Source organism: Papio anubis, chromosome 4, assembly GCF_008728515.1.
Source record: "Papio anubis isolate 15944 chromosome 4, Panubis1.0, whole genome shotgun sequence".
In the NCBI taxonomy this organism is placed as follows: domain Eukaryota; kingdom Metazoa; phylum Chordata; class Mammalia; order Primates; family Cercopithecidae; genus Papio; species Papio anubis.
The window spans coordinates 103,607,727-103,630,994 of NC_044979.1; the positions used below are offsets into that span (position 1 = coordinate 103,607,727).

At 38.6% G+C, this 23,268-nt stretch overlaps 1 protein-coding gene across 12 annotated transcripts in view; it reads left to right on the forward strand.

Moving 5' to 3' along the window:
- BBS9 (Bardet-Biedl syndrome 9) overlaps nucleotides 1-23,268 on the forward strand; it is a 583,258-nt gene that overhangs the window by 447,104 nt on the left and 112,886 nt on the right. For all 12 annotated transcript variants that reach the window (XR_002520717.2, XM_021935217.2, XM_021935215.2 and 9 more), the window contains one exon: nucleotides 18,048-18,230. Coding sequence is in view for 11 of the 12 variants with exons in the window: in XM_021935217.2 (XP_021790909.1) it covers nucleotides 18,048-18,230 (183 nt within the window). In the remaining variant the exon portion in view is untranslated. The remainder of the gene's footprint in view (nucleotides 1-18,047; nucleotides 18,231-23,268) is intronic.

Here is a 23,268-nt window from a genome sequence, read left to right on the forward strand (position 1 = left end):
TGATATTGGAAGTCCTTTGATCCTCACCTTGTGACTACTAAATGTCCCCTCTACCCTGTATAATCTGGCCAATCTTTACTCTTAAACAGCATTCTTTGTTTAAAGACGTAAGCTTAGGATTCATTGTAATTCATTGGTTTCTCCTTTTTTTAAACTGTGATTTGTTCCAGATGCTATGGGTTTTTTCCAGATAAGCTACTGATATTTATATTCTTTCCATGTAAATTAGCTGAACAGTAGACCTCAGTTTGGAGAATATTAATTAAGATTATTTAGAGATGTTAAATTCCTTATGCTTCTAGTGTAATGATAGCTAACTTCATATAGTAACTAACAGTTTACTAAAATTCATCACATAGATCATTTAAATTGGCCCCTAAAACTAACTCTTTGAGGCAAGTTAGTATTACTTTGCTACTTTTTACATTAGAGAAACAGGAGAATTGTCTAGAAAAGTAAAATGATTTGGCTGAGGTAAACAGCGCAATTCAAACTATTGAGTCAAAGGCCTGTGTTCTTTGCATCATATCAAGCAAGCTTTAGGCAGGCTTTGCTGCTGGAGGAAGAGATCTGGGCTTTCTTTCTCCCTTTTACCTTATACTCACATTTTGGGGCCTCCCATCCCAGTAACTCTGATGAGAATGGTCAGGGGATGTGTCTGGGTGGCTGCCCTTTCTGATCTATGTTGTTCTCAGCCATCCGGGAACACCTGATGCCCAAACCGAGAAATGTAAGGGTTGAGGCTCATAGCTCTCTTTCCACATGCTCTTCCTGTCTCTTTTAACATAAAAAGAATGTCTCAACTTGATATCCCACTATCATAGCCTTGTAATCACAGGGAAAATAATTATCAGTATCAGAGGTGTGATAGGCCATAAATTGTACATGAAATCAGCTTTGCAAATTTTAAAACTGTGACAGTGAAGGAAATTACTAAGTTTCTGAAAACACAGAAAATCAAAACAAAGCCAAACTCTGATGCCATTTTATGGAGAGGGCTGCCACCCCAGCTTCAAGCTCTCCTCTTCTCTCCAGCCAACTGTATTCATGCTTCCTCATCTTAATTTCTTTTAGGCTACATCTATGTTTCCCTTTTCTTCTGTGCTGTCCATCTACTTGCACACTTGGACTAGATTCACTTCCCCTTTCTTTGCTAGCTCATGCCTTGTGAGTAAGAAGTGGCATGTTTCAAATCCTCTGTGCCATAGGAACAAAAGCTCAGGCCAGAAGTTCTGAGTTTGATACCCTTATTAACCTTTCCTGTAACCTTGACATCTTGCATTTTTTCGTCATAAAAGGGGGACTTAGGTGCACTGCCTGTTTGATTTGTAAAGTTGTTGTGAATACTTAATGAGATAGTGTAGATAATATCCTTTTAAAGGAGGATGTTGATGTGAGGGGTTAGCCCTGGTTCTGGTACTAACCTTCTGTGTGATTTTAGGCAAGTCACCACACCTATCTGGGCCTTAGAACTTTTTTTTTTCCCTTAACATTAAAAAATAGGGCTAGGATTAGATGATTTTGAAGATCTTTTCAAATTCAGTCAGTTGAATTCAGATGAATATATTTTATATTTACAGTGTCATGAAGTATAAATAAGAACATTGTCCTTGTTCTCAAAAAACATATAATCTAAGAAAAAGAGACAGATGTAAATAAATGACCATAGTGTGATATAGTAAATTTCTTCTGGTCTAGCCCTAAAATTCTGATTCTGTGATTTCAAAACTTATCTTCTCTCAGTCTCTTCCATTTTAGAGCTTATTTCTCTCCAGAGGAAAGGAATTCACCAAGAAAAGTAGTTTTCATATGAGGGAATAGAGTTTACTTGGTTTTTAGCGGAGCATTACTGGTGATTGATAACAGCTGTAAGCGGCGTGTGTGTCTGAGACACCAGATAACATTCAGGACAGACTTTTTTTTTTTTTTTTTTTTTTGAGACAAAGTCTCACTCTGTCACCCAGGCTGGAGTGCAATGGCGCAATCTTGGCTCACTGCAACCTCCGCCTCCTGGGGTCAAGCGATTCTCCTGCCTCAGCTTCCTGAATAGCTGGGATTATAGGCATGCACCACCATCCCTGGCTGATTTTTTGTATTTTTAGTAGAGATGGGGTTTCGCCATATTGGCCAGGCTGGTCTCGAACTCCTGACTTCAAGTGATCCACCCTCCTTGGCTTCCCAGAGATCTGGGATTACAGGTGTGAGCCACCACACCTGGCCAGGACAGACTTCTTTAAATAAAAATAACTACTTATGGCATTTTTTTGCTGAAATTGAGTTTTCTCTAGTAGGTGGAAGGGAAATTTGGATATTTAATAACTTATCAAAGTAGTGTTGATGACCAAGACGTTCCTGATGCACTCATCTCTGTTCAGGCAATAGCTGGTATAAAACTAGAGATATAATCTAAATATTCTGAGTATCAGTAAAATAAGATGTGACTGCTCATACCTCTCTTATCAGATGCTCTCATCCTCATATAGTCTATTTCAGCTACTTAGAAGGAAGAAATAAATACATGGGTTTAGAGGGGCCTCTTATCCAATCAAATCCAAATTTGGACATTTCAAGAAAAGATCTGTTTTATACATACCACATTTGCTTGGGTTTGTAGATTTTTCTTTATTTGCTGCATTTATAAAGATCATTCTTTTTTCTTTTTCTTTTTTATTTTCCTGCCTGGTTTGATTTTATTTGTATGTTTTAACAGAGAAGCTTTACATGAGAATATCGATGCCAGGACCAAAACTATCATGTCCCTTTTTGTTTTATTTAATTCTGGTCTGTATTAGAATTATACATGGATATCGACTATATTTTGACTAGTTTTATAGTTGAAAATCACTTCAAAGATAGTCATTAAGAATTATTTCATAACTGTGAAAAACGTCACTATCTCACAAATGTTTATTAACCCCAGTTTCAGTTGCTCATTGAGCCACATTTCTTCCTCCATTAAGGTTCATGCAGCACCTGACACTCTAGTGGGTGCTCAATTTATACTTGTTGAAGAGATTGAATAAACATGTATTTTATTTTTTCTTAAATTGATTTAGCTTCTATTCTATTCATAAGAAATAGACTTTATTGCTTTCCCAGAATGCACAGTTTCTTTCATTGAAGTCATAATCATAATTACATTTGAAAATAAGTAACAACTTTGTGGAAGTGAATTTTCTAGCTCCATAGAGTTCTTTCAAAGCAGTGTGGACAGTGACAGAACATGGGCTTTGTTGGGTAGCCAGTCTTGGGTTTGAATCTTGCTGCATGATTGTGGACAGTGTCTTAAACCATCAGGGCCTCAGTTTTGTCACAGCCAAAGTAGATCTAATAACCCCACTGCATAGTATCATTAGAGACCATATGAAGGAACTCATGCTCGGCCTTCAGTAGGTCCCACCTAGGAAGTATGGGGAGGGGAATCACTGTGTAAATTGGAGAGAATGCCCCACAAGGGGTAGCCAGAGCATATTCTTAGAACAGTTATTTCCTAGATGAAGACACTGGGAGGTATAACTCCAAAGAAATACACACAAAATACCACACAAAAATACACTGAATGAATTCTAAGACATTAATTTTAGAGCACACTATTGATTAGATAACTTTTGAGGATAAAAAGTAAGGCTACCATATTAAATGTGGCACGTCCTGATTTATAAACCATTAAATGTGTTTTTCAAAAATGTGTGTATGGGTGGGAGAGGTACCTAACAAGCAAAGGGCATTATGGAGTTAAGGAAATCTATTATTTGCTCTGCCTCACAACTAGTATTCTAGATACTAGCTCTACTTCTGAGAGAATGTTCTGCTAGTAATATTAAGCTAATATGCTACCCTTCTAGGGTATACCAAGTGGGATTTAATTCAGTTCAACTGAACAAATATTTGTTGAGCCTTACTATGTGTTAGGCCCTATGCTATATGCTGGGGACACAGTAGTAAATAAGATGAGACACAGTCCCTGCCTTCACAGAGCTTACATGTATTAAGCAAGTCATTCTAAATGTGATGGATATAGTAGAAGGGGACATACAGGGTGCTTTGAGAGAGACGATGTGGAGATTATGTCACACACTTTGGTAAATAATGTATGTATTTTATGTACAAAATCAATCCCATGAAGAGGTATTGAAATTATTGGGATTGTATAAACTAGAGATGAAGAGGCAAAAGGAAGTGTTATTATTGTCTTCAGGTATATGACATTTTTTGTATATGTATATGACTTTTATTTTGCTTTATTAAAGGATACGTTGGGCTGGGCGTGGTGGCTCATGCCTGTTATCTCAGCACTTTGGGAGGCTGAGGTGGGTGGATCACTTGAGGCCAGGGGTTTGAGACCAGCCTGGCCAACATGTTGAAACTCCATCTCTACTAAAAATGCAAAAAAAATTAGCTGGGCATGGTGGCGAATGCCTATAATCCCAGCTACTCAGGAGGCATGAACCTGGGAGGTGGAGGCTGCAGTGAGCCAAGATTGCACCACTGCACTCCAGCCTGGGTGACAAAGCAAGATTCCACCTCAAAAAAAAAAAAAAAAAAAAAAGAATATCTTGGGTGAGTGTTTAGCCAGGGAATAATAAATAATAATAATAATGTTAACCTTTATTGTATGCTTCCTATGTGCTAGCCACTGTGACAAATACATTTTATGTTGTGTCTCATTTAATCTTCAAGCCACATACTTGTCTTTTACAAAGGAGAAAACTGAAGCTTAAGGATGTCGAGAACCCTCCTGGAGTTAAATTACCAGAGCCCAGATTCAGTTTAATCACTTACGATGAGGATAATCTGTTTTTCCATACCTATTATAGTTTTTTTTTGTTTTTGTTTTTTTTTTAATGTTTAAAGTTTATGATTACTGAAGTGGTTACAAACTCAAATGACTACAGGGCCAGGCAGGTAACATAGATGTAGATGAGAAACAATAGGAGTAATGTGCAGGACTTGAATGTTGTTATGAACCAAAGGCATTCAAACATTCAAATGTAGGTTTACTTAAAAGAGGGACAAACAAAGGAATCTGTGGGCCTTTCACCCCAGAAAATCAGTTGTTGGGGAGGAGTCATTTATAGGTATTTCTCATACTCACTTAACCTGATAGCCATTTGTATAGCACTTATCATCTAGTTTAGGGGTGTGTGTGTGTGTGTGTGTGTGTGTGTGTGTGTGTGTGTTGAAGGGTACAGTATGGCACAGTGGAAAATGCTTGGGCTTTGTAGGTTTTAAAGATACCTAGTTTGAATCTTGGCATTGCTGTGTGATTTTCATCAAGTTGCCTAACCCTTCTCCTCTTGGTTTTCTTCTTCTTCTTCTTTTTGAGACAAAGTCTCACTCTGTCGCCTAGGCTGGAGTGCAGTGGTGCATTCTTGGCTCACTGCAGCCTCCGCCTCCCAGGTTCAAGTGATTCTCGTCCCTTAGCCTGCTGAGTAGCTGAGATTACAGGCATGTGCCACCATGCCCAGCTAATTTTTGTATTTTTAGTAGAGGCTAGGTTTTGCCGTGTTGGTCAGGCTGGTCTCAAACACCTGACCTCAAGTGATCACCTGCCTTGGCCTCCCAAAGTGCTGGGATTCCAGCTGTGAACCACCACGCCTGGCCTATTTTTGTTGTGAGACTGTTGGTTCTTTGCAGGTAGCTCTTTTTTTTTTTTTTTAAATTATACTTTAAGTTCTAGGGTACATGTGCATAACGTGCAGGTTTGTTACATATGTATACTTGTGCCATGTTGCTGTGCTGCACCCATCAACTCGTCAGCACCCATCAACTCGTCATTTACGTCAGGTATAACTCCCAATGCAATCCCTCCCCCCTCCCCCCTCTCCATGGACTGAACAATGAGATCACTTGGACGCAGGTAGCTCTTAAAACGCATGTATCCCCATCACTTAGCACACACTCGATGTGGCACACTACCTTTGCCAATTTAGTCACACACAAATCTTAAATTCTTTTCGGTAAGTAATCATAGCCATCAAAAAGCTTGAGGTAAATGAGAATGAGTGTCTTCCCCCAAACCTCTCTCCCTGATTCTAATGAAAGTATATCTCATGCCTAATTTTGTCACGTATGAAGACATTTATTAAATAAACATTTATAAGCATGGGACAATTCATATAGCCTATACTGCAGACTGGGTGAAGGCCCAGCTGCCCTTTAGGTACTAGACTACCACCTTTCTGGAAAGGTTCCATTGGGGCAGATTGGACAATAATCAAAGGCAGCGTCTTTTTTCCCTTGTAATGGACATCAAGTAGCTGGAAATCTGCTTCCCAAAGTCAAGACACAGGAACATTTGGACCCCATCCCATCAGTGTCTTGCTGGAATTCATATACCCTATTCATGCAAAGGAGAGTCTGAGTATAAAAATATTCAGTCAATCCACGTGTCTTTAATATCATTAATTTTTGCCAGTGAACCAATTCTAGTATCTATAATGCTGACTATCAAACTTCTGATCATCAATCAAAATCCATTTCTGACATTTATTATGGAATGAAAAAGTCTCCAGTGTTGCTGGAGATGCTAGTAGCCTAATTCCTTGTGGTAGCACCTCTGCTTGTGGACTTTGCTGCTGATGAGAAAGATAACCGTTTTGAGCACAATCGCACTGACTCTAGAACAATGGATCTCAACCCGGGGTGATTTTGCCCCTAGGGAGACATTTGACAATGTCTGGAGACGTTTTTTGGTTGTCACAACTGGTAATGAGAGATGCTATTGGCATCTAGTGTGTAGAGTACAGGGATGCAGATAAACCTCATATAGTACCTGGGACAGCCCTGACAGCAAAGAATTATCTGGCCCTAAATGTCATTAACGAGGAGGATGAGAAACTCTTCTCTAGAGTGCACTTAAAACTGACTCCTATGCTTACATCATATGGCTCTGTGATGTATTTTAAAGTTAAATTACAGACTTCATAACACTTGCAGTAAACTCAGCAGTAAAGACTTGAATGAATTTAGAATTCATTATAATATAATACATGTGGAAGGTATGGATTTAGAGCCCAGTTATTTACAACCTGTGGTAGACCCAATGAATATCATAGCCTGCAAAAACTTTTCAAAAATGAGAGACTTTGGTCTTGTTTACCTGGAGTATAGGCATTTACTTCGCTTGTCCAAGTAGTAGTCCTGTGAATTACCATCTTAATGGATACTCTTGTGCTACTGAGTCATCAGAATTTTAAATTTACTTTAGTATTACAAACATTCATTGAATGCCTGCTGTGAGCCAGAGACTGTAGGAGGGTACAGCAAACAATAAAATAGTCTCTGACCTGGGGGAATGTATAGCACAGTAGAAATCGGGCATAACATATCTTCACCAAGGCAACTTCCAATTATAATGTTCCAATAGCCTGTGATTGTAAAAATAACCCACAGTTTACCCTAGTTTCACTCCATCTGAAACCAGGCAGCTCGCCTCATTGCCTTTTGTATTATTTCCACGTGGTCTGAGCCGTATAGACATTTACATATTTTGCCAAAGAACTACCAGATAGTAGTGGTGTAACTATTTTATCTAAGAAAGCAAAAATATATAAAAACTACAAATATTGAAGAGAAGTAGACCCTCTGAAAAAACTAGATGTTTTAAAAGAAGATTCATAGAAAAGCCTCAACAATTTCACTCTATTGTGAAAATGTCACTTTCACCTCGTAAACTCTGGAACCAAGGAAATGATTGGCAGTGTCACCAGCATTGTTGGGGTCTCCAGCCTCCCTTTGTGCCTTTTTGGGAGCGTGCCCTAACTGATCACATGTAATAATGTGTCTTAGCACTTGCTACCTTAGCTAAAGGAATGCTTTTAGGACACCCAGCCAACTGCCCATCTATCCATCATTTCCGTTCATTGGAGATGGCACTAGAGGCAGTGTGGGTGGTTACATAATTACTGACATGTCTGCATGTAGGAATGTGGCCTGAAACATTCTAAACTTAGAAACTATTCAGATCAGACCTTGTAGATGTTGTTTTTGGAGAGTGATAACTGTGGCATTCTCTAGGGCTTGTAAAATGAGCTTCGACATTGCCAACCATAGATTCCAGCTTTAATAGCGATCTGTTCAATGAGTAACCATAGTCCAGAGAACATTCATTCTTCTTTTTACAGCCTGATTTCATCAATTATTATTTTTTAAATTGGGGTTTCACTTGGCTATAGGAAGATAATTTTATGGAAAGGGGTAAAAATTTGGTCAGCCAGGGGGGAAAAAAGGTAAAAATAGTAATCAGGCTTGAGATCAGTTGTATTTTTAAAACTTTATATTAGCCAAGCATTGGAGTTCGTTTCCTTTCAGCTGATTAAGTTACATGTCTATTTGGTGAATAAACTTTGCAGAAATAGCAAAATTTGTCTCTGTGTCACTTATAAATGATTTATTGTCTCTCTCATTTAACATTTTTATGTATCAATGGTATATATTTTGAAAGTCCTAGCCAAAGTCTATATTCCAACACTGCCTACCTTTTATATTCTTCTCAGAAGAACATTAAAAAAGAAAAAAAGAGTTGTGCTATATATATTATAAAGAAATTTCTCAGAAATAATTTGTTTTTCTAAAACCGTTTTTATGTGCATTCTCAAGGCATTTTGCAAGTGTGGATTGGTGTCCGGGAAAATTGTAATCATAGACCAGAAAAACCATTGTGACTTCTAAGAGTCACACAATCATACCTTAGTGTTTTGAAGGATCAGGTAGTTTAGCTCATTAGCAGGTCTCTTTTTATGAAGACAAATGATTTTTGAGACTGAAGTTTTTTACTGAATGGGTATACTTTTGCAGTTGTCTTAATGGCTACCCAAAATGATACTATGATTAAAAATGTATTCTGGGCCGGGCGCGGTGACTCACGCCTGTAATCTCAGCACTTTGAGAGGTTGAGGCAGGCAGATCACGACGTCGGGAGTTTGAGACCAGCCTGATCAACATGTTGAAACTCTGTCTCTATTAACAATACAAAAAATTAGCCAGGCGTGGTGGTGGGTGCCTGTAATCCCAGCTACTCAGGAGGCTGAGGCAGGAGAATCACTTGAACCCGGGAGGTGGAGGTTGCAGTGAGCTGAGATCACGACATTGCACTCCAGCCTGGGCAACAGAACGAGACTCCATCTCAAAAAAAAAAAAAAAAAGTATTCTGATCCTGGTTTTGGTTTGCAAATTTAAGCTAAATGCATGTTAAAAGGGAATCTCAGGTTTTCTTTCCCAAGTGAAGTGCAATAGAATGAAATCCAGTTCACTGTCCTATTAATACAAAATAATATGGTAGCAAAAACAGCTAAGAATTAGATTCTTGCTATGCCTTCAAAGTAAAAGCCTCAGGATTCTCTTTTATGTAGTCATAAGTTCAGCACAGAGGTAATGAATGCATGTAGGTAATGAATGGATTAGTTATAAGCTTACTACCCAAATGCTTCTTACATGCCTGTCTGGCATTTAAATCATCTCCATGCCATTTCTTTTTCATTTTGAGCCCTATTTCATCGTTTTTGGTAAAAGAACAATTCTTTTGGATACAAATTGGATCATTTCATCCAAAGTAAAAGCTTAGCCCTGGTAAAATCTTTTCTTTTTTCCTTATTGCAAACCCTTTGCCATGTTGGAATCTGTAGCAAATGCCATCACAAACAACATTGTTGAGAGGGAAGTATGCCCTATTTCTTGTCTGCTTCCAATTCTCTCTTAGACTAAGCATGCGCCTTTCCACCCAAAGGGCTGCCATCTGAAAAATAAATTCATTTCAGCAGTCATTAGAGCTGTCTGTTTGGTGTTTAGGAAGCTCTGGCTAAAGGTGACCTGGAGCAATTTTTTAAAAAGTAGATGACAGATATATTGAGGTAGGTCTGTTGTTTCCATGTGACATCACTTGGGTTCCATTCAGATTGGGAGCCTGACAGTGCCTGATTCAGTGTGTCCAGGATTTAAGAAGCAGAAAAAATATAGTTGCACTGTATCTTTAAGTGGACTGACTTTGAAGTTCATCAATTTACCCAGCATTTATGGGACACCCAATGTGTACCTCGTACTGGAAAATTGTGGTCATGTTGGGGTCTTACCAGTTGATATTTTTACACTGGAATTTTCTGGGCTTTTTGAGCTTGAGTTTTGATTTTCTATGGCTTTTCATGGTGTACTTGAGAAACATTTTATTCAAATCACCAAATTTTCTAACATTTTCAGTAAGGTATAAAAGAAGAACAAGCAATGTCTGGCTCCCTAAGTTAACAAGCCTCAGAGGATTTCTAGAGAACAAGTCATACCAGGCAAAGTTGTGTGTCTGTGTGTGCTTGTTTTAATAGTATTGCTAAAGGAGTGGTTAAAGGGAAATCCAACGTTGAGTAACTTACAAGCTTTTAATCAGGCTTTGAAACTTGATTAAACTTAGCTGTGAAATGAACACTGTTTCATTGAGTGACCACAGAGTGAGGGTCAGGGTACAGTGCAGGGTGATCAGCTATCCTGCCTAACTTTGGGAGGTAGTAGTTGGTAGATTGCCTCAAGCAGAAGAGTCTTTCTTTTTCAATGTCATTATTAATCTAATAGAAAAAGCAGAATTTTCCTGGTGTTACTAAACTGAAATGAACCCTAAACTATAGACAATCTTAAGAAATAGTAACCAGGAGCCCAACCAATTAGAAATGAACAGCACGAATGTTCACTAGCTTTTATTGAGTATTGTCTTGTAGGTGAGAAAACTAAGTCTGAGGGAGGTGAGGTAACTAGCCAAAAGTTGTACAGCTAATAAGTAGCATTACCAGTAGTCATAGTTAGATGTGGTTGACTCCAGAGTCACATGGTTATTCCATCATCCTTAAGGTAATTAAGCCCTAGTTGCAATATGGTATGGCCATTAATATATCAAAATTGTTGCCTAAGTAAAGATGTCTTTGTGTTTATTTATTTACCTTACAGGAATTATACTTGCAAAGTATCTTTTATTCTTTTACTATTTTCACAGCTTTATTGAGATATTATTTACATATATTACAATTCAGTCATTTAAAGAGTATACTTCAATGATTTTTAGTGTTATTCACAGGGTTGTGCCACGATTACCATAGTCTAATTTTAGAACATTTTAACACCTCCTAAAAGATACCGAACACCCATTAGCTGTCACTTCCCATTCCTCCTATTTACCACCTACCCCCAGCCCTAAGCAACTATTAATCTACTTTCTGTGTTTACAGATTTACCTATTCTGGGTATTTTGTGCAAATGGAATCATACAATATGTGTTCCTTTGTCATAGGCTTCTTTCGTTTAGTATAACATTTTCGAGATTCATCCATTTTGTAGCATGTATAAGTACTTGGTTTCTTTTTATGGCTGAACAATATTTCATTATATGAATATGCCACATTTGTTTATCCATTTGTCTGTTGATGGACATTTGAGTTGTTTCTACTTTTTGGCTATTATAAGTAATGCTGCTATAACTATTCATGAGCAAGTTTTTAAATGGACATGTATTTTCATTTCTCTTGGGTGTATACCTAGAAGTGGAATTTCTGGGTCATATGGTAACTCTATGTTTAACTTTTTGAGGAGCTGCCAGCCTGTTTAGCATAGAAGCTGTACTGTATTATATTTCCACCAGCAATGTACGTGGGTTCCAATTTCTCCACATCCTTGCCAGCACTTGTTATTGTCCGTCTTTTTACCCCTCTCATTTAATTTTCATAATCCTATGAATTAGCTAAAGAAAAATATTCATGATGCTCTTTTATAGATAAAACCCCCAAGTCAACAAGAATCCTATTATGTGTGCAAATAGAGGGGAAGAAGTGGCATGGATAATTCAAAACAACACATCATCCAAAAGTAATTTAAAATTTTTTGAATCAGACACTTATAGCTGTGCTGGATGTTAGAGATCATGTTTCCTACGTTTTAAAGGTGATGAAACTAGAGCCCAGAAAATGGAAGTAAATTGATGAACACTGACATAAAACTGCTTGGTAGCAAAGCCAGGACTAGAAGCTCCATATCCTTGATTCCCAGGACATTGCCTGTTCCAGTACAGCCTATTGCATTCTTCCCTAGGGGATGTATAAATTCGTCCATATCACAAGAATGTCATTTTCTTAACTCATTCATCTATCAGGTATTGGAAGATCAACAAAGCTGAAACCTCCCATTGGGGAGCTCTTGGTAGAATTAGTTTCACATATTGCACATGATGAGACTGATATATAGGCAGAAGGTTAATGCAGGCAGTGCTTCATAGTAATGTTTCTTGGGTCAGATTGCTTGTATATGAATTCTGGCTCTACTGCTTACTGTTTGACACTTTCTGTACTTCTCTGGTCTTGTTTTTAAAATGGGAGCAATGACAGTATATACCTCACAGTATTTTTTTAGAATTAAATGAGATTATTTCTGTAAAGAGGTTAGGACAGTCCCTGGCTCCTAGATAGCTCTCAATAACTGTTGACAATTATTATTACAAAACATTAACCTGCTCAGACCACTGAAAACGTTGTAATGTGAGATTTTATAGAAAATAAATGAATCATCCCTTTGAAAAAAGTAGCTTCACTAAAGGAGTTGGCATAGAAAATGTCTGTTTTCTAAAATCTTCATATTTTTGAGCTATATGGAACATAATAAAATTCTCTTTGTTAAGGAAAAACCTTAGTATGTTAACTTCCCATTCTTACAAGTTATGAACGAATTTCCTTTATAATGTAACTTTGGGCAGTACCACGCAACTTTGTGCAGAAACCAGGCAATTCGCATGGACCTCATGTGTAAAGCTGCAGCAATAGGAAAGCATAACTAAAGCACATATGCCTATCGTGGATGTAATATATTAGTAGTGTTCTTCCTTAGTATCTTTGCTTAATTATCAAGATGAAAATTCACTGGATTATTTTATGAGGCTGAATGTATAATTTGTACATTAGTTTATATTATGTGGCTGAATGTATCATTGGTATATTGGTGTAGAAGAAAGGGCACCCAGTAGGAAATCAGAAGACAGGATTAGAATCCTAGCCCTTCTCTTCCCTTATTTATGACCACAGGCAGTGTGTTTAAATGTCTGTAAGCTTCTGTTTCCTCATCGGGAAGTGGGGGGAGAGGGGGTCAGCAGTTCCTATATCAGAGGGTTGTCATGAGGACCACATGATAATCTGGGTATGACAGCCCTGCACACAGTGCCTGGCCCACAATCAGGCCTCAGGAAATGACAGCTAAACAATGTAGTGTTTAGGCAGTGGTAGTGCCACACGTGAAATTTGGAGGCAGATTCAATGGTAAGTTTAGGTGAAGAAATTGGACGTGTCCGTGTTCACACAGTATGATTCATGTCTACTCTTCTGTTGCTGCTGCTGCTTTCCTGTAACCAATTTTAGAGCCTATCTTGGCAGCTGGAAGTATTTGGGATTAATTTCACACTCACTTTATGAGTTGAGCGTTTTCCTGCAAGCAGCTCCCTGGGCCTCTGCCTCATTACTTTGGCATCAACTGATATGGCAGTTGGACAGAGATGTCCTTTGGGGTCTCCATTTTATTTGGAAACCTTCAATTTGAAAAAGCAAAGCAAAGGCCATCAACACATTGTGCTTGAGATCGTTAGCATTTATTATTTCCTAGACCCCTCCCTTTCTGTAGTTCAGTTGAACACTAGGGAACACACATCTTGCTCAGCCAGTGATGCACCCTGAAAAATTGCTCTCCCTCAAATTTAAGTCCTAGCAGCTGGTTGGCCTCATTTCTCAGTTCCAGGTGAGCGTCGAGATCTTCTAGGCCTTGGTCTCAGAGATCTGAATCCTGATGGGTGTAGTTTTTCCAGCTCTTTTTACTATGTTAATTCTGTTAAATTCATTTGGCTCTTATGGGGAACACAGTAAACCTGGCTGTTACGTGTAAAACTAAATTGAGAACATGGAGATCTGTTTAGTATTTCATGCTGGCCAGTAGGTCAGGAAGATTTTCCTTGGGGGTAATTTACATAAGGAATTGTTTATCCCATTTCTTTCCAGTTTCTGTGACCATTTGGGGATAGCAGACTCTTTCCACAATGGCACAGGAATATATCCAATGAGACTGAGACTTAGACGACGCTTCTCTCCAATTGATATATTTTGGGCCTTGCTCAGGAAAGATCCTGTGGCTTGGGCTGCTGTCTCACTGAGAAGTCATTCTTCCATCACAGCTATGTTTAGCGAGTTGGGTGGGTCCATGAACTGACATGTTGTTGCACTTAGTGAGGATTTTCCCTTGATAGTGAGGAACGTGCATAAAAGCATCCTTTAAGTCCAGAAAATGCCCCAAATTTTTGTTATGCTCTGATAGCTGCTTAGAGTGCAGCCTCCATCAAGTAACACCCACAGTCAAAATACTTTGTGGCTCCCCAGTGCCTACAGAGTTAAGTGCATGCTTTCACTGTGACATTTTGGTTTCTCTACAACAGTGCCCAGCTTACCTTTTTAATGTCATCAGACACTGTGCCTAAACTGGCCTTATTCAATATCTATTCTTTTTTTTTTTTTCCTGAGATGGAGTCTCACTCTGTCGCCAGGCTGGAGTGCAGTGGCACAATCTCGGCTCACTGCAACCTCTGACTCCCTGGTTCAAGTGATTCTCCTGCCTCAGTCTCCCGAGTAGCTGGGATTACAGGCACACGCCACCATGCCCAGCTAATTTTTGTATTTTTAGTAGAGACGGGGTTTCACCATGTTGGCCAGGCTGGTCTCGAATGCCTGAGCTCGTGATCCGCCCACCTTGGCCTCCCAAAGTGCTGGGATTACAGGCATGAGTCACTGCACCCAGCCTTCAACATCTATTCTTAGGACAAATTGCAGATACCTCTTCTCACTGGTGTGCTAGTAAATAGTTAACAAGAGACTTTCTGGGGAAGAAGGGGAAGGGTAGGAAGACTGACTTTGTAACTTTTGTGGATTTTCATGTAGTAAATACTTCCACCATGGCTGATTTCAGGCTACCAATGTGAGGTCCGTGAATGCAGAGTTGGGAAGAAATGTAAACCGTAGACCATTGCAAAGTGTTTCCAACATATGGATACAATAGGCCCAAATAACCTCAAGAGACCAGATAATAATAGGAAGTAATGAATGTTGAGTATTTATTACCTTTGTTTTAAATATAATTTATTTAGTTTTAAGTTTATGTGATTTAATTGTTAGTAATGGCCATGTGTAACAGCTGGCTTGCAAAATTTCTGAAAACTGAACAATAGGTTCTTTCCCCTGATGTGGGAGGAGCTGAATGAGCTAGTTCTGGCATACCACTGCTTCTTTCTCTACCTCTTCCTTCCTAAGGCCCCCTACACTCAGCTAGTAGTAGTATGCCCATCTCTGAACCTACAACGTGCATAAGGTCCCAAACAAGATTTGGAGTGAGACAGACTCCGAAGTTTGAATCCTGTTCTTTCATCTATTAGGTGATGGTCAGGCTGATTACTTATTTTGTGGATCCCAGTGCAAAATGAAAATGAGGGGCCCTTGTTCAACAGGCAGGAAGAAAGGGCTGCTAAAACAACCACTAAAATACAAAGCTTTTTGTTTTCTTCAGTACTCTCTCTTTCACAGCTTCTGATGGTGTTTTCTTATTTTCTTTTTAGTAGCTTTCTAAGTAAGAAAAAACTAAAATTTTGAATAATTAGCATGAATTTTACCATTAATCGTTATATTAATGCAGTTTTAAATGTAAGTATGATTCCTCTGCACCTGTGCATGCTCCATTGCCCCATCAATTTTACTTGCAAAATGCAAGCTCAAAAATAAAATTACTAAGAATTTCAAGGCAGAGACAGCAGAGCATTAAACAAGTTCGGGCCCGTCAAAGCTCGAGCACAGTTTGCACACCCTGCGTACAGTCCTGAGCAAATACCTTATATTTCCTGAGCCTCAGAGTTCTCATCTGTGAAAGAAAATGTCAACTAAGTTGCAGGGGAGATGTGAGGATTGAAGACACTGATACCTGTATGGCACAGGGCAGAATGCTTGGCCTGTGGCCTATGTTCAATTAATTGGAGGGATAGTTATTCACATAATAATCGCAATGTTAGTGGAATTCTCCTTTATAGCCTATAGGGTCTTCCTTATGTGGTCAATATTTGCCTCCTTGACCTATTTTCCTTTCTCTATTACAAACTCTTTGAAGGTGGAGATTAGATCTGTCACCATTGAATTCCCTACAGTACTTCCCGCAAATTCTTGCACATATCTGGCATTCAGTGGGTGTTTATGACCTTGATCCTTGTATGATTTGGACTTTTTGACAATAAGCATCTGCGTCATAATGTGATGGCCCCACAATGAGGCTTAATTGGTAACATTCACAGGAAGAAAAAGAGTATAAACTCAGACTTTAACAGGAGTCCATTGGAATCACGGTGGGGGTGGGGGAGGAACACGATTCCAGGTGTTTTGGTTTAAGGAAAGTGGGCTCTTACCATCTCTTCAAGGGGACTTCTTGAAGTAATGGGGAAGGGATGAGTTCCAAGCTCCGTTTGAGTAAAAGAGGCCCCAGGGATATTAACTCTGGCCCACAGTAATCCGTCCCTTTGCTAACTTCTTTCACACTTACTTTCTGTTCTGCACAATTAGGACATTATTATAGTAATGTTTCTTCCCACTAATTGGTTGTGTATGTATGTTTTCTTTCCAGCAAAGTATAAGATCCTTGTGGACTGTAAGATATTGTGTACTTCTTTTGAATGTAATTGGGAAGTAGCACAGTACTAGGCGCATAGCAAGTAATGCACTTTACGTTATGGTAGTCTTCATTTAAACTCCCATGCCTCCCTGTAGAGCTAAATGTGAATTGTGATTGCCTTTTATAACTCCTGCAAGCCCTCAGCCAAGTGGCAAAGAATCTTGGTCACCCCAGCGATTTCAGGCAAGGACCTTCAGTTGCTCTGTCTACATCTCTTTTCTAGTGTCTCCGAGACACTCTGAGGGCTCTTTCTGTACAGCCCCTCTCCCAACATGGAATTTGGGAGACCACACAGCTGTACATTCTACTTGTTTGAATGATGATTTTTTAACAAGCCCTTTGAGCCCGTGTCAATAAACCATGAAATATCACCAAATGGATCATCTGCACCAGACTTCTGAGACTCATCTGAACTCCGGTCTCCCAAGCTGGTGGGGGCTTGTAGAAAGGAGCTCATATGGCCCTGGCTTTTACTAATGCTGTTCTGGGGACTGTCAGACGCCTTGAGCCTCTGCGGCAGTCAGTTCATTACTTTTAATGAGCACAGAATTCACCAAGACATTAAACTAAAATAAAACACCAATGGGCAGTTTTGAATGTTTCATCCAATTGTTGCTTTAGTTCTTTTTTCCACAGGATTATTCAAAAGGATGAAAAAAAGTCAATTCTACTCACTCCTGCCAATTTTATCCTAAGTAGATTTGGCATTGAAAAGCTAACACACCCTGAACTTTTTTTTTTTCTTTCAGGTCCCCGTGGGCTGGTGCCTGACATTTGTGTTAAAAATGACATTACTCAACTGGTCAAATGTTTGAACATTATCTACCTTTTAAATATAATAAAGAAATATTAGATATCCCATTACCATGTAGCATCTAAAGACTAATATTAGAGGAAGACAATGTTCTGAAAAAAGTGTAATGAAGTTATTTTGAACTACAAGGCAAATGCAATTATTCTTCTGAGAATGTTTAAACTGATTAATCTATGTGGCTGGTAATAAAGACTGTGATAACTTTATTCGAGGTTACTTATATTACCATATATTGAAGAAGGTCAATAGATGGCAAAGCAGACACTGAACCCTGTTCCTGCTAAGCTTATTTCATGGATATTTTCCACTTCTGGCCATATAGATTTGGAATTACTGTGGGCATTTTTTTTTTTTTTAAAGAAGGAAGTGAGCAGATGAATGATAACTCTTTTATTACTCAACATAGCTTGTGTTTGTGGAAGACAAAGTTCATCAAGTTATGTTAAAGAAAAACAAAAGTGTGCCAGACGTAATTTGTTGAGGGCTCAAGAATTGTGAAATTATCCCTAACCAAAGTTTGTAATATCTGCAGGTAATCGCTCTAGCAGATGCAGTGGAGGAAAACCAAGGCAATCTGTTCCAGTCATTCACCAGGCTGAAGAGTGCCACCCATTTGGTGATTCTGCTGATCGGGCTGTGGCAGAAGCTTAGTGCTGACCAGGTTGCGATTCTGGAAGCGGCATTTCTGCCGCTACAAGAAGACACTCAAGAATTGGTAAGGACCTGAAAGCCTATGGTGGGAACAGCCAGCATTATTGAAGTTTCAGTTTTAGGAAGATATCACATGGCTATCAGGTTTTCTAAGGTATCAAATAAGGGTTTGATTTTTTACAAAAATGCTGTTTTCCTTGTCTTTAAACCATAGTACAAATGTCAAACAAAGGCCTTTTTCTGTAGAGCTATTTTAAGAATAGGTATATAGTCAATTTTTATGTGGTCCAGTCTACTTTTTATGTGTTCTTCAATCACTTAGAGGCCAGGGAAACAGTCATTTGACAGTCTGGATGACGGCAGTAACCTTCAGATTAGCTAATCCTTTCCTTTTTCGCCAGAGAAAACACTTCGGCCATTTTAATTTGCTCAACCTTCTTAAATTTAAGTGTCACTTCAAAGGTTAGAGAGAATGGAGATAGCCTCGCTAAAACTGATGTGAATAGTTCCTTACATTTATAGAGTTCTTTATGTGTAGTTTATAAACTGTTTTACCCTTAATCCTAGAATAGGCAGTTTAGATTGAAAAGAGAAAAAATGAGGGTAGTATTTGGCATTTTCAGGAAAGGATTATTTAAATTAAAACATCTGAGATCCTTTGAATTGTAGAGGTATATGTGACCAGCACAGGCCATTCTGGGGGACTTTTTGTGTGCTTTTATTTACCAAAAAAAAAATACATGTCTCGGAAATTACAAGACCCTTAAACTTAGTTCTTCGTATTGGAGGAAAACATTTCAAGGGGAAATCATTTCAAATCCATTTTAAAACCTAGATTTGAGAACTAAAAATAGTAATAGTAAAACTAACAATTTTTTGAGTGGTTATTAGGTCCCAGGTGTTATTTTAAGTGTTTTGTAAGAATTATTTACTCTTAAGCATGGGCCAATGAGGTAGTTAAAGTACTGCTTCCATCCGCATTTTACCTATGGGAAAATTTAGGCTTTAAGAGTTAAGTACTTTTCTGAAACCCTGGCTGTAGAGCCAGGATTTGGACACAGGTCTGTCTGCCTATGTTTTAGTGAACAAGATCATGAATGTAATTTTCAAAACCACAGTTTTATTAGCTGAATTGAATTTTCTACAGTTAGGTCAGATGATTGTCAGATTAAAAAAAGAAAAAGAAGAAGCTATATTTTATGTGCTAACCAAACTGTTAATAAGTAAATTGGAAAAAGTTAGAGTATACATTTTTGAGCTGGGCATGGTGGCTCAAACCTGTAATCTCAGCACTTTGGGAGGCCAAGGTGGGTGGATCACCTGAGGTCAGGAGTTTGAGACCAGCCTGACCAACATGGGGAAACCTCATCTCTACTGAAAATACAAAATTAGCTGGACGTGGTGGCGCATGCCTGTAATCCCAGCTACTCGGGAGACTGAGGCAGGAGAATCGCTTGAACCTGGGAGGCGGAGGTTGCAGTGAGCTGATATCGCGCCACTGCACTCCAGACTGGGGACTGATCTAGACTCTACCTCAAAAAAAAAAAAAAAAAAAAAAGAATACACATTTTTGTTTAGTGGTGAATGATATATTATAAGTTGATTGACAAAATTGCAACTAAAATTGACCTTTGAGAAACTAGAAATGGAGACACAACTGTAATACTAGAAAATAAATAATGGTTAGGATTATATTAATAAGAATGATAGCTGTCACTTATGAACTCAGATTTCGTAGTCAAACGGGTTTGAGTGACTTCATTTATTGGTTCCATCACTTAGTGACAAAATCACTGTGGTTCAATTTCTTAACTGTTCTAAATCTCTCTTCTGTAGCTGTAAGATGGAAACAATAATAGGACCTACCTAATAAGTTGTAATAGGAAGTAAATGAGATAATTAAATAGAGTGCTAAAGGTTAGCAATCATTACTAGAAGTGATTTGTACATTTTATGTTTATTATTTATTGTCCTCACTAAAGTCATGCAAGATCAGTTTTGTGTATGTGTGTGTGTGTGTGTGTGTGTGTGTGTGTGTGTAGACAGAGTCTTGCTCTGTTGCCCAGATTGGAGTGCAATGGTGCGATCTCAGCTCACCGCAACTTCCGCCTCCTGGGTTCAAGCGATTCTCCTGCCTCAGCCTCCCGAGTAGCTGGGATTACAGGCACATGCCACCATGCCCAACTAATTTTTTTGTATTTTTTGTAGAGACAGAGTTTTACCATGTTGGCCAGGCTGTTCTTGAACTCCTGACCTCAAGTGATCCACCTGCCTCGGCCTCCCAAAGTGCTGGGATTACAAGGCATGAACCATCACACCTGGCCCAGTCTTATTAACTTTCCATGGTTATTTGTCCATCTTCACAACTACACTTAAGGGGAATGATAATATCTTACTCCTTTTTGTGTCCTCAGTACCTGGCACAGTGCCTGAGCACAGAGCAGTCAATATTTGTGGTGTAGATGAACGAAGGAAAGGGTGAAAACTAACAAATGGTGACCTCGAAGAACAGATGCAGTGGATGTAATCTGGAGCATGAGGAAGCGAGTCAGGGCCAGCTACGTAATTTGCGGGGCTTAGTGCATAATGAAAACACAGACCTCCTTGTTCAAAAATTAGGGGAAAAGTGCTAAAGTGCTGTTAAAACGGTACTAAAAGCAAAGCATTTTTGTTTCTGCGGTATCTCTCCTGACTTGTCATGGCGTTTTTTATTTGCTATTTTATGTTCTAAGTAAGAAAAATTAAAAATTTAAATTGTTAGTGTGAATTTTACCATTGGTCTTTGTAATGTGCAGTGCCTCTTTGAAATACAAATATGACAGCATTAGACTCATATGCAGAATCAACAAAATTACACAATTTATATTTTGTAGCTTGTACTTGCACATGTGTTTTGTTCTTATAGAACTGTGGAATCACCAGACTTAACTTTTTATTTCATTTGTTGATGTGTGCCTATCTTCCTGTGCTCTCTACCTTCAGCTTACTGATGAGAAAGGAAGAACTGAAAGAGAAAGGAACTATGTATCATTCTTTTTCTTTCCTTCTATGTTATCATTTTCACTGTAAGTGACTCGGTAATAGAGGGGAAGTAACAGGAGTAAGAAAAGATACAATAGGCTTCTTCAGTCATTCCTGTTGCTTTGAACTCTGTTGCCTTCCTTCTTTATTCAAAATGTATCTGGTTCTCATGGAAAGCCTCTCAGGGCTACCAGTGTCCCCACTTAATCAGTCTAGACATAACATGCCGTCCTTTGAGTTGCTTTGAGTCTCCCTGAACCCCTATTCATCATGGGGCCACAGGAATTCAGAGCTCATGGGGCTACATGTGAATGAGGCAGAAAGGAGAAAGGGGGCATGCATACTGCATATATCTTCCCTTTTCATACATGTGCTTCATTGCTCCATCATAGTTCATTTAGGAAACACAAGTTCAGAGGTAAAATTATTAAAAATTTCAAGATGGTGACAACAAAACACTAAGCCAGGCAGGGCTGGCAGGTGGTCCTTCTGAGCATGAGCCCCTTTGTGACTGCAGAGCTTGAATGCTCATGAAGCTGGCCCTGAAGCATGGTTAAACTCAAAGGAAGACCTTCCTAGAAATAAATGTTCTAAATGTAGGAATTGGTACCCAGAAGAGATTGTGGTATTTCTTACTTGAGAGATCTTTAAAAGTCTTATTCATCTGGGAATATATAAGCATGCTTATCCCTGTAGGCAGGTGAATGGACTTAGTCTCTTCTGAAAGTCCCTTTCTACCCTGCCTGTACATTCTCCACTGTCATAGCCCCCAAAACATGTAGAAGAAAATTCTTTCAACTCTCTTCTGAATTTGGTGAGATTAGAAGGTATGTATACTCATTATGTCTTTGGAGTCATTAATGAGACAAGACATTTGATAAAAACATAACTTGGAGAAGAATGAATCAAAAAAGACATTTTAATACTGCTTGTTATGCTCTTCATCTTTAATTAGGTTGTGGTATTCGCTTTGGACTTATACTGTTGAGACAGCTTATACATCTTGAGAAAAAAGGAATCCTTTTTCATTCTTTAAGACATACGCATGCAGTATGTGGTTTTGACATGCTAGTTCACAATCCCCCACATTATGCCTTTAGACCTCACAAATAAATGTTATATGATGGGTATCCCACTGAGATGTGAAAATGAAATATGCAAACCTGAAATAACTTGGAAGAAGGGTGAGGCAGGGAAGAAAGGACTCTCTTACCAGAATGTTGAAAATATATCCCATATTGAAGTTATTATGATACCACAAAAATCTGAATGTAATTTAGATGGTTTGGTTGAGGGTGGATGGCAGAGTACACATGTGAGGGGGAAAACTTTAGACATGTGGACAACATTTTCAGAAGAGCCTCTCAGCTCAAGGTCACATGTCCCCACAAGTATTGAGAGGTGAAAGAAAGTGCTCAGAAGATGTTTTGTTTATGTTTCAGACAGCACTGTGTAATGATTTGTTGTTATTTTGATGGCATGTGTTAAAAGGCAGCCAAATGCAATAGCCAAGTCTGGGTATTTTCTCTCTAATGACATCAGGTTCACAATGCAAAAATATTTAGAATGTGCTATTGCTAATGAAAAGTAACGTTCTCCACTCTATATTGACAGTATTTTGTTTAAAATGCCGCTTCATTTGGAGCAGAATTAATCGTTGTCTGTGATCTGTCTCTTTAATAATGCCTTTCCATTTTTGTCACTCCTCAATACTATTTTGGGGCAAATAAATGCTGGTATTGCAGACTGTTATAAGTAAATTTTTAAAGGTGCTGAAAGTTATATGTGCCAGATGTCTTTTTGTAGGGATACCCCTTTTCATTATAGAAGAACATTAAATGTTCTATTTGGTGTCTCCTAAAAAAGCTCTTACCCTCGGTTTTGTTTGATAACCTACTATTGTCCCTACCATCTTCCTGTGATGGTAAAGAAGTGCCATCCAAAATAATGTTCCAGCAGAGTATCAGACTGGCCAATTTTAAAATAAATTGTTTTCATATCTTTCAGATTAGGAGCTGGGGATATTTCAGGGTATTTGAATTCTCAATGCAAAATTTAAACGTGTCTCCATTGACCCTCTG